This window comes from Otolemur garnettii, unplaced genomic scaffold (assembly GCF_000181295.1).
Source record: "Otolemur garnettii isolate 467f Iridium unplaced genomic scaffold, OtoGar3 scaffold00018, whole genome shotgun sequence".
Classification (NCBI taxonomy): Eukaryota; Metazoa; Chordata; class Mammalia; order Primates; family Galagidae; genus Otolemur; species Otolemur garnettii.
The window spans coordinates 24,698,051-24,711,416 of NW_003852413.1; the positions used below are offsets into that span (position 1 = coordinate 24,698,051).

Genomic DNA, 13,366 nt, shown 5'->3' on the forward strand with positions numbered 1-13,366 from the left:
GGGTTCAAACCCAGCCCCGGCCAAAAACCGCAAAAAAAAAAAAAAAGGAGGTTATGAAAGCTGTGCAAGATGGCTCACACCTATAATCCTAGCACTCTGGGAGGCTGAGGCAGGTGGATTGCTTGAGCTCAGGAGTTCAAGACTAGCCTGATCAAGAGCAAGACTCTTTAAAAATACCAAGGCATTGGCTCGGCGCCTGTGGCTCAAGTGGCTAAGGCGCCAGCCACATACACCTAAGGTGACAGGTTCGAATCCCCAGCCCAGGCCCGCCAAACAACAATGATGGCTGCAACCAAAAGATGGCCGGGCGTTGTGGCGGACGCCTGTGGTCCCAGCTATTTGGGAGGCTGAGGCAGGAGACTCGCTTGAGCCCAGGAATTGGAGGTTGCTGTGATCATGATGCCATGGCACTCTACCCAGGGGGACAGCTTGAGGCTCCGTCTCAAAAAAAATAAAAATACCAAGGCATTGTGGTGGGCACCTGGTAGTCACAGCTACTTGAGAGGTTGAGGCAAGAGAATCACTTGAACCCAAGAGTATGAGGTTCCTGTGGAGCTATGACACCGTGACACTCTACCCAGGGTGACAGAAGTGAGACTCTGTCTCCAAAAATAAATAAGTAAATAAAAAGAATATGGTATGACCTATGATTTTATTTGGAGTTACACCTAAAATAAAATTATGTGTTTCTTTCAGATAACAGATAGCACATTAATCCAACTTTCAATACACTGTCCTCGACTCCAAGTATTGGTGAGTTCGACTTTCAAAGTTTTATATATTTGGCTCGGTGCCCCATCTCAGTGGTTAGGGTGCCGGCCACATACACTGGGCCTTCTAAGCAACAATGACAACAACAATAAAAATAGCCAGGCATTGTGGTGGGCTTCCAGCTATTTGGGAGGCTGAGGCAAGAGAATCGCTGAAGCCCAAGAGTTTGAGGTTGCTGTGACCTGTGACGCCACAGCACTCTACCAAGGGTGACATAGTGAGACTCTGTCTCAAAAAAAAGAAAAAAGTTTTATATATTTATTGGATTTAACCCCAAACTTTCCACTCAGGTGGCACCTGTGGCTTAGTGAGTAGGACGCCGGCCCTATATACCAAGGGTGGTGGGTTCAAACTCAGCTTCAGCCAAACTGCAACAAAAAAATAGCCAGGCATTGTGGTGGGCGCCTGTAGTCCCAGCTACTTGGGAGGCTGAGACAAGAGAATCGCCTAAGCCAAGAGCTGAGGGTTGCAGTGCCGCTTAAGCCCAAGAGCACTGTACAGAGGGCAGCACTGTACCGAGGGCAGCAAAGTGAGACTCTGTCTCTAAAAAAAAAAAAAATAAAAAACTTTCCACTTGGTGTCTGGCTACCACTTCAGGGAGGGATGCTTCTCCAAATTGACAGCTTACTGATGATCAAGGGAGGACCTTTAAATGAAGTAGAATCTGAAATAGGACCTAGAAAAGTTAAATGTTTTTTCCAATCAAGTGGGACCAATAGACTTAACTAGAAGAGATCTTGCTATTATTTTCATTGACACTGTCAGAAGGCATTCAGGTTAATTGTTCTGTGACCAAGTTTACTTCTGGTTTGGTGGCACAGTACTATCCAAAGTTAGATCTTCTAAGTTTTCCAGAACCAGGAACTTAAGAAAAATTGACAGAGAGATGTTTTAATCTTATTTTGTTCATGAACTAGTTCAGTCATTACACAAATTTATAAAATATATTTATGGCCAGGCATGGTGGCTCATGACTGTAATCCCAGCTTCTCGGGAGGCTGAGGCAAGAGAATTGCTTGAGCCCAAGAGTTTGAGGTTGCTGTGAGCTGTGATGCCACAACACTCTACTGAGGACTACAAAGTGAGACTCTCAAAAAAAAATTTTTTTTTTATTTATATATAAATATATTTAGAATAACACACAGAAACATCAGTCTTGGTTACAGAAAGCATAACCCCTGTAACTCCTTTTTACATCCTTCATTTTATTGGAACTTCCTTCCAAGAAGGAAGTTTACATCCTTCATTTTATCACATGGATCTATTAGTGGCTCTATATTCATCAAAATCAAACCAGAAGGGAGGTGCCTGTGGCTCAAGGAGTAGAGCACCAGCCCCATATACCGGGGGTGGCAGGTTCAAACCTAGCCCCGGCCAACTAAAAAAAAAAATCAAACAAGAAGGTTTGTGATTTTACACACGTCTCTGCCTAATGGATATCAAAAGATGTTTCAGTATCCTTACTTACTCTGTTTGGCTGCAGAGTCTGTCTCACTGTGAGCTGATCACAGATGATGGAATTCGTCACCTAGGGAATGGGGCCTGTGCCCATGACCAGCTGGAGGTGATTGAACTGGACAATTGCCCACTAATCACAGATGCATCCCTGGAGCACTTGAAGAGTTGTCACAGCCTTGAGCGGATAGAACTCTATGACTGCCAGCAAATCACACGGGCTGGAATCAAGAGACTCAGGGTAAAGATGGTTGCATAACTCTCCAGCTCTGATGTTCTCAACACTCTTGCTTTGCTTTGCTTCTTTTTTTTTTTTATTTTCAGGTTTAGATTCCTGTTATTTTTATAGTTAACTTGGATATTTAGCCAGGAAAAAAATGGAGTACAAACCTAAAGGTAGATCATTTTTTCCTGTGGTTACAGATAGAAATTTAGGAAGGAAATGCTCACTGAAGGAAAAGCAGAGTAATTCTCCTCCCAGCAAACTCTCTGTAACATCCATTGCTTAATTACAACTTGAGAGTGGAAAAAAGCACATACTATATTTTGGTTCAAAAAGAAAGAAAGGAATAGGGCTCGGCGCCTGTGGCTCAAACGGCTAAGGCCAGCCACATACACCTGAGCTGGTGGGTTCGAATCCAGGCTGGACCTGCCAAACAACAGTGATGACTGCAACCAAAGAATAGCCAGGCATTGTGGCAGGGGCCTGTAATCCCAGCTACTTGGGAGGTGGAGGCAGGAGACTTGCTTGAGCCCAGAAATTGGAGGTTGCTGTGAGCTGTGACGCTATGGCACTCTACCCAGGGTGACAGCTTGAGGCTGTGTCTCAAAAAAAAGAAAAAGAAAAAAAGGAATAACATAAAGAAAATGTTTGGGATTTAAAATTTAATTTGTATTTCCTTTTGACATCAGACCCCTTTCCTGGGAGTTTTATTTTTTAAATCAGCAAATGGAGTAGATTTTTACCTTTTCTTTTGGCCCCATCCTCCATAAAAGAGAGATCCATGCATGAATAGCCAAATGATTAGAAGACATGTTTTAAGCAAAAAAGTTATAAAAAGCTGAATGAATCTGTATGTTATTCTGTTCAATAGACTTTTATTGGAACATCTGCTTCATACCTGATGTGGGAAAGACGCTACTAAATTAGACCCTTACCACTGACCTCTAAAAAAAGTCTTTGTTGGCCATGTGGCCTTGAGCAAATAGAACACCAGACCTTGGCTCAGCGCCTGTAGCTCAGCAACTAGGGCGCTAACCACATATTCCCGGGGCAGGCGGGTTCAAACCTGGCCCAGGCCTGCCAAATAACAACTACAACAAAAAAAATAGCCAGCTCTGGGCGGCGCCTGTGGCTCAAAGGAGCAAGGTACCAGCCTCACATGCTGGAGGTGGCGGGTTCAAACCCAGCCCCAGCCAAAAACTGCAAAAAAGAAAAAAAAACTTGCCAGGTGTTGTGGCGGGTGCCTGTAGTCCCAGCTACTTTATAATTAACTTGGATATTTAGCAAGGAAACAAATGGAATACATACCTAAAGGTAGATAGTTTTTTCCTGTGGTTGCAGAGGCTGAGGCAAGAGAATCCCTTAAGCCCAAGAGCTTGAGGTTGCTGTGAGCTGTGACAGCATGGCAGTCTACCGAGGGTGACATAGTAAGACTCTATCTCAAAAAAAAAAAAAGAACACCAGATCTCATCTTGAATTCCAGTTGGCCTCAGATCTTCCTCTCCCCTCAGACATAGAGGACTGAGAGTGTATCTGCACTGGCGAAACCTTGTAACCGTATTTCTTCTACACCAAAAGAGAAAGAGTGCCAATGTGACCTCCTTATATTAGGGTTCTAGATCTCCTGGCTGTCAAGAATTTTCTATCTCTGAATCCTCAGGAGATAACCAGAGATCTGTTATCTGTACTTCAAGTCACTTGGCACTTTTCCACTTTAATGTAGCTATTTATGTGCATGTCTAGACTGTAGACACCCAAGACCAGGATCCCCATCTTGAGCATTTTTATACTCTTCTCATTTAAATAGCGCATTGCCTTGAACGTAGTAGCTATTTAGAAATAATAGTTAAGATTAGAAGAATACTGTTAAAAGAAGATAATGGGTTTCTTTTTTTTTTTTTTTAATCAGAAAAGGCATTATCAACAATGACTTGGAAAAAAATGATTTATATATCTTTTTCTGCCTATGGGAATCCAACTGGAAATCCCTTTAGGACAAAATAAGAAAATAGTATGGTGTTTCTCACCAATTTTATTATTAAGGAAACAAATATCAGGGCCAGGCATGGTGGCTCATGGCCTGTAATCCTAGCACCCTGGGAGGCCGAGGCAAGTGGATTGCATAAGCTCACAGGTTGGAGACCAGCCTGTGTCAGGTGCCTTAGTCCCAGCTGCTTGGGAGGCTGAGGCAAGAGAATCACTTGAGTCCAAGAGTTTGAATTTGCTGTGAGCTAGGACACTGTGATACTCTGTCAAAGGCAACAAAGTGAGACACTGTCTCAAAAAAAAAAAAAAGGGAAACAAGTATCAAAGTTATGATCTGGTCATTTAGAACAGCCTAGGATGGAACAGAGTAGAACCCATTCCTCTCAGCATCCTGACCAGTGCTTATCCTCTGCCCTGTTTCCATATTCATTCAGTCCCTTGGTGGTTTTTCTGAAAAGCAACATTGTAGTTTCTGTTTCTGCCCTCTCTCAGTAATGTTTCTGTCTTGTTTCAGACCCATTTACCCAATATTAAAGTCCACGCCTACTTCGCACCTGTCACTCCACCCCCATCAGTAGGGGGCAGCAGACAGCGCTTCTGCAGATGCTGCATCATCCTATGACAATGGAGGTGGTCAACCTTGGTGAACTGAGTATTTAATGACACTTCTAGAGTTACCGTGGAGTCTCTCCAGTGGAAGCAACCCCAGTGTTCTGGGCAAGGGTTACAAAGTGAGGGCAGTGTCCAGATCTCCAGAGCCACACATACACACCTTCATCCCCATCCACTCACACTTTGTGACCATGAGACTGAAGTTTATTCTGGCTTTGTCCAGTGGATTGGTAAAACTTAACCATTCCTGTTGGAGGTGCCCAGAAGAAAACCATAGGCCAAGGTGGAGGGAGGGGGCATTCCAGCAAACCCAGTGTTACTGCTGCTGTGGTTTCTTTACTTTGTCAAAGGGTTTCTTTGGGGATTTTGGTATAGCAACTGCAGTCCTCCAGGGGCAAGAAAAGCATGGAAAAACAATATATGATATCCAGGGACCAGAAGAAAATTTCTTTGTATCCTAGAAATGGTAGCCATCTATTGTGACTACAGAGCTTCTGTGCTTCCTTGTTTCCATGCCAACATGCTGAGCATGCTCACAAAGAAGGTTTGTCCATTCCTCTTGTATTTTGGTATTTGGCCCAGCGGTTTCCTAATGGTTGCATTGAAATCTCTGTGGTCCAAATGTGATTACTTATTCACTCAAATTGTCACTGTCTGTAGCGCATGTTGTGCACTTGTCTTCCATTCTCTGTTGCTCCCTGCCACACTCTTGCTCAGTCTGTCACCTTTTCATAGTCTGCTTATTCACACTCAGTTGTTACTCTTTCGCTGTTGTGTTTACAGTTTGCATTTTGGATAATTAGTTGGGGTTACCGAACATTTATAAAAGACATTATCAATAAATATTTTTTTAATTCTAAATTTTACTGTTAGGGGACCCTGCCTGAATTTTTGCCAATATGAAAGGAAACTATAAAAAAAATTCAAGAAAAGTTATGAGAGGAAATTGAGCTAAAACTATTCTGTTGATAAGAAACTTTGCCTTTTGGTTTCTGTTGTATCTTGTGACATATGATAATTTGCACGATATGCTCAGTATTTCCCCTGTATATTTTTCCTTCTGTCAGACTCCACCAATTTAATAAGGAAAGCAAGAAATGCATTATTAGGAAAAAGTGGAATGGCAGATCCCAGAATTGAACCGGGAAGTCCCTACTACCCAAGTTCAGACATTAATGATAAGCATTATCATATGTTCACTGAAATCTAGGTATGATCAATAGAATCTCTGACCTGTGTCTATGAGGTGGTTTTGTGTTAGCAGGAATGCTGCTAGGGGACCTATGCAGTCTAATCAGTCAATTGCTCTTGTTGTCCCTCATTTTAGCCTGTCAGGAATACAAGAATGGCCCCATAATAGCCAGATGTATGTCAGTGTTAAATGCATCATATCTAATGTTGGTGCCTCAAAAGGACCAGAACATTTTTAGAACCTGTCAGTCATCCCTCTCCTGCTCCACACTTCCCTGAATGAAATGTGAGAGTAGACAGCTGAAGGATTTGAGGCACCTGAAAGAGAACATTGAGAGGAAGTAGGGGTCCCCCAGCCTGGGCACCAGAACTGAGGGGAGGGGTTCACTACCCAGAGTCAAGGGTCCAAGAAGAAGCACCCCAAACCATGAAAAACATAGAGGATGAGGGAAATAAAATGAATTTCTAAAGCACAAGAAGTCCCAGGATTAGAAACCTAATGTGATTTTTTTTCATAGGATGATTTTCATTTTTGCTCTTTTAGGATGTTAATATGCAATCTACCATGATATTACATCATCTTCTGTATGATCCAGACTGTTAAAAGACTTATTATATCTTTGTTTTTAAATTTTTAATAGATAAGGTCTCACTGTTTTGCCCTGGCTGGCCTCAAATTCCTGGACTTAAGTGATTCTCCCACCTTAGCCTCCCAAGTAGCTGGGACTACAGGCATGCACCACCACATCTAGCTTAAAAGGCTTGTTGTAATGCTACAGTTGCTGGTTTTACCAGTATATTTGAGAATAAAGTCTTATTTATTTTTCCGTTGATTTTGAAGCCAATCATATGAAGGTCTTAGAAGTCTATACTAATCTTCATTATTTAGTATTAAATTTCTTTTTAACTCCTATTTTATTATGCCCCTTTGAAAGTTCAAACTACTTGTTTTTTCATTCCTCCTTCTCGTTAGCCTCTTTTCAAATTACCTTATAAGGAATATACTTTTTAAAGTGAGACTCAACTCTCCTGGCCACATACCCCATGCATACAAACCCACACATGAATGCATGTGCACTTCTAGACTTGGTTGATGATATTCAGATCCCCAGGTCACACGTTCAGACAAAACTAAAGAAAAAGGCATATGTAGGGGCCATCTACTCTAAAGTGTAAGAGTTTTCCTGTTTGTTTTTGTGCCTAAACAAGTTGACCATAAAACCTGGATTGATTAGTGAGTATGGATTTGGATTTTCCAAGTTTAGGTTGTTAAAACACTTCTTTACTTAAAAGAAATGAGAAATTTAAAAGACCCTGTTCACTAGTTCTTAAAGATCTTAGAAATGCTGCTTCTCTACAAAAAGGGTATATCCACATGTAGGTTCATGTGGACTTGGGCTCATGATCCCTCCTGTTAAGGCAAATTCCAGCCTGTCTGGGTTACAGCAGAGTCAAGTGAGAGAGAACAAAGACCCAGAATATGTAGCACTGCCTTGTTTGTGGTCAGGGAGAAGCCTGTTCCCTTCTCAAGAAAACTTCAGAATCAATTTTGTATGGCTTATTTCAATCTAAATAAAATGTGAATTTTGGTTATTAAAAAAAAAAATTCAGGATCATCAAGCTTGGAAACAAATACATTCTTAATGCTAATTTGCAGCCTGTGCCAGCTGATGAATATGCTAGGCATTGAGAACACAGAACATGGTAAGTTTTGGTCAGGTGACATCTGAACATAACATTTCCTGTCTCAACATCCAGAGTACCTTCCAAAATTCCGTGAGGCTTAATATAGGGAAAAATACTTCTTAGGAAAAACTTACTGGTCCAGTTGTCTTAACTTCATAGCCACTGAGAAAATGCCTTTTGTAATGAAAAAATATGGAGTGAACAGAGAGAAGAGATTTAGAATAAGAAGATATCCTCACAGTTATTACCATAAACCTACAGTTGGGCCTGAAGGAGGAACTGTTGTTGTACCTCTGGAGAAAATTATTTTCTCACTTTATTGCCCAAGCTGGAGTGCAGTGGTACAACCATAGCTCACGCATACTCCCCCTTCCACCTCCCAAAGTGTTGGGATTACAGGTATTCCCACTTGGGTCTGGCCTAGAGAAAGTTCTTAAACATCCAGATCATCTCTTTCCTTAGCAGCCTTTCCCCTACTCTTATCCCTTAAATTTTTCAGCATCACTTGCTACATCAATGTGTTTTATATCTTCTTCATCAGGTCCATTGGGGAAATTCTACCTTTTGGGGGGGAAGGTACTGATTTCCTCCATTTCCTTCTCTTAGCCATCCAGGCCCTCTATTAAAGCTTCCATATCAACCCCAGTAAAGCTCAGATGCCTCCAGTCTGGCTTCTTCTTTGGATCCTTGTCCTGATCCAGAGGCTAATGTAGACACCTTTAAATTCACTGTCAGGGGCCTTAGCCATTTTTCACTGGATGATCTTTCTGTTTGCTTACTGATTTGAATTGAGTTTAAAACCAAACTGTTGGATATGAGGAATAAGGGATGTGGCTTTAGCCTTTTTTCCAATATTTAGGATATGAAAGTACATTGTGCTTTATGTTAAAAAAAAAAGTTTTGTTGTTCTTTATGGGATGTAAAAGTTTTTCTTAAATGGTTTTTATAGGCTGGACATGATGGCTCACGCCTGTAATCCTAACACTTGGGAGGCCAAGGTGGGTGGATTGCCTGAGTTCATAGGTTCGAGACCAGCCTGAGCCAGAGCAAGACCCCATCTCTGAAAAATAGCCAGGTATTGTGGTGGGCACCTGTAGTCTCAGTTACTTGGGAAGTTGAGGCAAGAGGATCACTGAAACTCAAGAGTTTGAGGTTGCTTTGAGCTAAGACGCCATGGCACTCTACCAAGGGTGACCAAGTGAGACTCTGTCTCCAAAAAAGAAATGGTTTTTATAAATTGACAGTCTGATTTCCACATCTATTATGTTGGTTTATGAGACATATAAGTCAGAAATTTCACAAGACATTTTAGAGAGAAATCTGGGAAATTTATAATGCTTTATTTTGGGCTTTTCACACTATTTGAATAGTTCAATATACCCATAATCCTTCAGTAGCTAAATTCTTCTATTTCTTTTAATCTTATAATTAAAATACATTGTTAATGGCTTGATAGCTCACTAATGCCATGGGGGACTAAACAAGGTATGTAATGGAAGCTGTCTTGGTTTGAAGTTGTTAGGCAGTTTGAAAGTGTCATTGGAAAGAAGAGAGTGATTTTCAGCCTGCCTGTGTGGGCAGTATATTTTTAGGTAACTGTGTTTCTGGAAGAAGAACACTCACAGCATGGTTGACCCTTGGCCACCAAGTGTTTGTTGTGCAGAAGAAAGTCACTGTCTGCCCAAGCCACTTGTCACCATTGAAAGGAGTGGCTTAAAGGAAATTGCTCTATTTTACCGTTTCCCTCCATATGTGCATTTTTTTTTTTTTGAGACAGAGTCTTACTATGTCTCCCTCAGTAGAGTGCTATAGCATCACAGCTCACAGCAACCTCACACTTTTCGGTTTTAGCGATTCTTTTGCCTCAGCCTCCCAAGTAGCTAGGACTACAGGCGCCCACCATAACGCCCGGCTATGTTTTGGTGGTGTTGCTGTAGTTGTCGTTTGGCAGGCCCACACCAGGTTCAAAACAGCCAGCCCCGTTGTATGTGGCCAGCTCCCTAGCCACTGAGCTACAGGCGCTGAGCCCTTACGTGCATGTTTAATGAGAGGTTTCTATCCCTGTTGTATTTTCTTGCTGAACAGACTTTCATTGGAATGCTCTTACTCTGGAACATTTTTCAAGAAGATTGCCACCTGTCTGCCCACCAATTCTAGGATCTTTAAACACCTCAAACCCAGGCAATGCAAATTAGCTAAGTCTTGTTTGAGAAGTGTAGCATGTTTGTTGGAGGCCTTGAGGGAGAACTTGTCTCCCCTTACAATGATCTTGGACCAAAGAATTCTAAAGCAGTAGGAAGAAAGGGGGAAATATGAAGTCTTAGCCTCTCCTCACCTTCATTTCTGTCATAAATATTAATTATATGAATGGAAGATACAGAAAGCTATCTAAGATCATGTCAGTAGGGTATAAATCGAAATAATCTGGGAATACAATTTGACTATAATTGCTATATCCAAGTGCCCTAACTTGAGGTCTTGATTCTCCAGCAGAGAACATAGCTAAGTGCAAGTACCAGTTGCACTTTCCCGTCTCACTTAGGACAAACTTTCCACCTGCCAGAAACTACCATGTGAGGCAGGTGAGTTTTTTGTATGAAGGGCTTTTGTAGCTTCCCCTCAAGTCAGGTGTACCTGTTCGATCAGTTTTTATTTTTAGGAATTGATCAGTTCTATTTATGTAAAGCTTTTCATCCTTAGGAAAGTTAGTACATAACCTCTCAGCTGAGTTTGAATGAATCTTTGGAGCCCAAGAGAGTTACACTTAATTTTCAGGAGAAAAAAATTTTGCTAGACAAGCTCCCGTATGGATGTTAAGAGAAAGTCCGTATGCACTTCTTTCACCTCTGCCACATGTGTTTTTTTGAATAACTCCTTGTTGAGTTCTTTTTGCAGATGTTGAGTCTCAGTGCTTCCTTGGCCAGAGTGGTTTATTGCCTTTTTAGGAAAAAGAACCATGAGCAAACAGAACCGTATCAGTGACCCTTTCTAGTGTCTGATTTTGAAGACTTCGCATGGGGAAAATGGCAGATGGGGTTCAATGTAAAGAATTAGTTCTATAACTGGAGTACTTTGTCTCAGGTGCGACATCTGTCCTGAATATATACCAACAACTGCCTCACACATGGGAGTGTTTGCTTTCTTTTCCATCTAATGATCTCCTTGCCCTTTCTACACACTTCACCAGAGTCACCCCAATAGGTGGGTATTGGCATCACTGAAGAACTCCCTGGATCTGGGTGTGGTTTTGATACTAGGTTGAACAGGTAGGCAGCGTAAAATCATCACCATAAAAAGAGATGGGATGCCATGCCCCAAGAAGCAAGGTAAATCTTTGAAGTAATGTCTTTTTTTGTTACAGTGGAAAAAGAAAATTTAGCCCCATTAAGTTTCTCTTGTCATTGTCTCTTACTAAATTTGTACCACACTGCTGCTCACACACCTGTTTGTGTTTCTTACCTTAACCTAAACCTTCTTAGCACCTGAAGTCATTATTCTTTTTTTTTCTTTTTTTAATGGCACTAGAGAATGAGAACCTAATGTCTTAGAAATCCTAACTTGAAAAAGAGTCTCTAACTCGCATGGTTTGATTAATTATTTTATCTTTTCCCCCAAAAGACAAACGATTTTCTTTCCTAATGCAATATACCAGATCTTGTGAATAAGCGAAGCCTTTGCTGCTACTTTCTTGGGTTTCCATGAGTTTTTCCTTCCCTTAAGAATAATTTATCTGTGCTTTACTGATGACTGTTAATTTCTAACAAGTGCAGGAAGGGGTGAGCTTGTGATTTCTTCTCTTACTCCCCTGTTCACCCCCTTCCAAATTATACACTAATCCTCTAACTCCTGGAGCCTTTTGGCACATACACAGTATCTGTGGGTTCATGCTTATCAGAAGTTATTGGTGTCCCTTCCTACCATGCTGCAGCTCTCAGAGCTAACCCCTGAGTGTCTTGTGACTGCCCACTCCAAAGGCTAACTGCAGTGGGAGAGAGGCTTTAATTTTGCTTTTCTCTATTCCTGTTTTGTGACTTGGCCTTTACATCCTTCCCACTCTGGCCATCTCCTTTTTCCTCCCAAGATTTGTTTCCACGTCCATTTCCCAGCTGCTCTAGCCCACCTTCCAGTGACCCTGAGAGCACAGACCTAATGGTGGCCTGTGCAGAGCTCAGAGAACTGTGAGGACCACCCATACCTGTTAAAACTCTGCTTGGAGACAGAGATGGATGGGTAAATGGTGCTGTTGGAGAAATTTTTACCTTCAAACCAGGCTCTGTTTCATCCCTGCACTCGAAACCCCCACCTATTCCCTTAAGTGGGTAAAATGCAGAGAGTGGTTGACTGGCATGGTCTGATCCCTGCTTTTCCTAGCAACTTGGCCTACCCTGGAGTGCTGCAATGTGTGGGAACTGCTGCTTGCTTGTTTTCCACCTGGCCTGCTCCAAATGCTTAGCCAATCTCTGGGGGCAACACAGTCCCCTGTATGGTGACTTAACACCAGGTTCCATTAGCTGTCCAAGTGACTGTGTTTCCACCAATACTTTCGGCACTTGAGGATAGGGGTGGGGGGGGTTATTTAAAATAAATAAAATCTAAGGTGGCAGTAGAGGATTTCTTTTGCTTTAAAAATCTTTGGACTAAAAAAAATGTTTTTATATATAAATATATAAAGTAAATTGTTATGTAACTATTGTTTCCTGTATGTTCTAATTTTGTTTTATGATGTAATTAAAGGAAATAAGCTGTGAAGACTTTTCATTTTCCTGTGGAAATAACCTGACTTGGAGCTGTGATTCTTAACTTCCTTGAACCCTAGAACTGCAAAGGCTCCTAAAGGCTGAGTGAAGGGACTTCTTTTTGGTATCCTTACATTTTTTAATACTTCTAATAGCCATTATTTAATATCCTGAACTCTACTTGCCCTCAAGAAACACAGAAGACATAATCTCAATTAACTTGGTTAAAACTCAACCTGGGTCCCTTATCTCTGTGCAGAGCATTCGTTGTCCTTACCTTGATTGACTAGGAGAAGATAGAGTAGTGTGATGGTTAAATACACAGCTCAAAAGTCAGATTGGCTGAATTCACAACTATACCTTTCACTGTGTGTGAACTCAGGCAATTAACCCTTATGTCTTCAGTGATAAGATGATAAGAGTTACCTACTTTTCAGAGAAGGAAGAGAAAATGAGATGATGGCACATCATCCTTTTAATTTTTTTTTTTCTGAGACAGAGTCTCAAGCTGTCGCCCTGGGTAGAGTGCAGTAGCATCACAGCTCACAGCAACTTCAAACTCATGGGCTTAAGTGATTCTCTTGCCTCAGCCTCCCAAGTAGCTAGGACCACAGGTGCCTGCCACAATGCCCGGCTATTTTTTTGTTGTTGCAGTTGTCATTGTTTTTAGCTGGCTGAGGCCGGGTTCAAACTGCCCTACCCGCTG

At 41.6% G+C, this 13,366-nt stretch overlaps 1 protein-coding gene across 2 annotated transcripts in view; it reads left to right on the plus strand.

Moving 5' to 3' along the window:
• The window catches only part of FBXL20 (F-box and leucine rich repeat protein 20), a 129,637-nt gene extending 123,724 nt beyond the window's left edge, over positions 1–5,913 (plus strand). For both annotated transcript variants that reach the window (XM_023510965.1, XM_023510966.1), the window contains exons 13-15: positions 697–753; positions 2,255–2,467; positions 4,950–5,913. In XM_023510965.1, the coding sequence (XP_023366733.1) occupies positions 697–753; positions 2,255–2,467; positions 4,950–5,057 (378 nt within the window). In that variant the 3' untranslated portion in view covers positions 5,058–5,913. The remainder of the gene's footprint in view (positions 1–696; positions 754–2,254; positions 2,468–4,949) is intronic.
• The last annotated feature ends 7,453 nt before the right edge of the window (positions 5,914–13,366 follow it).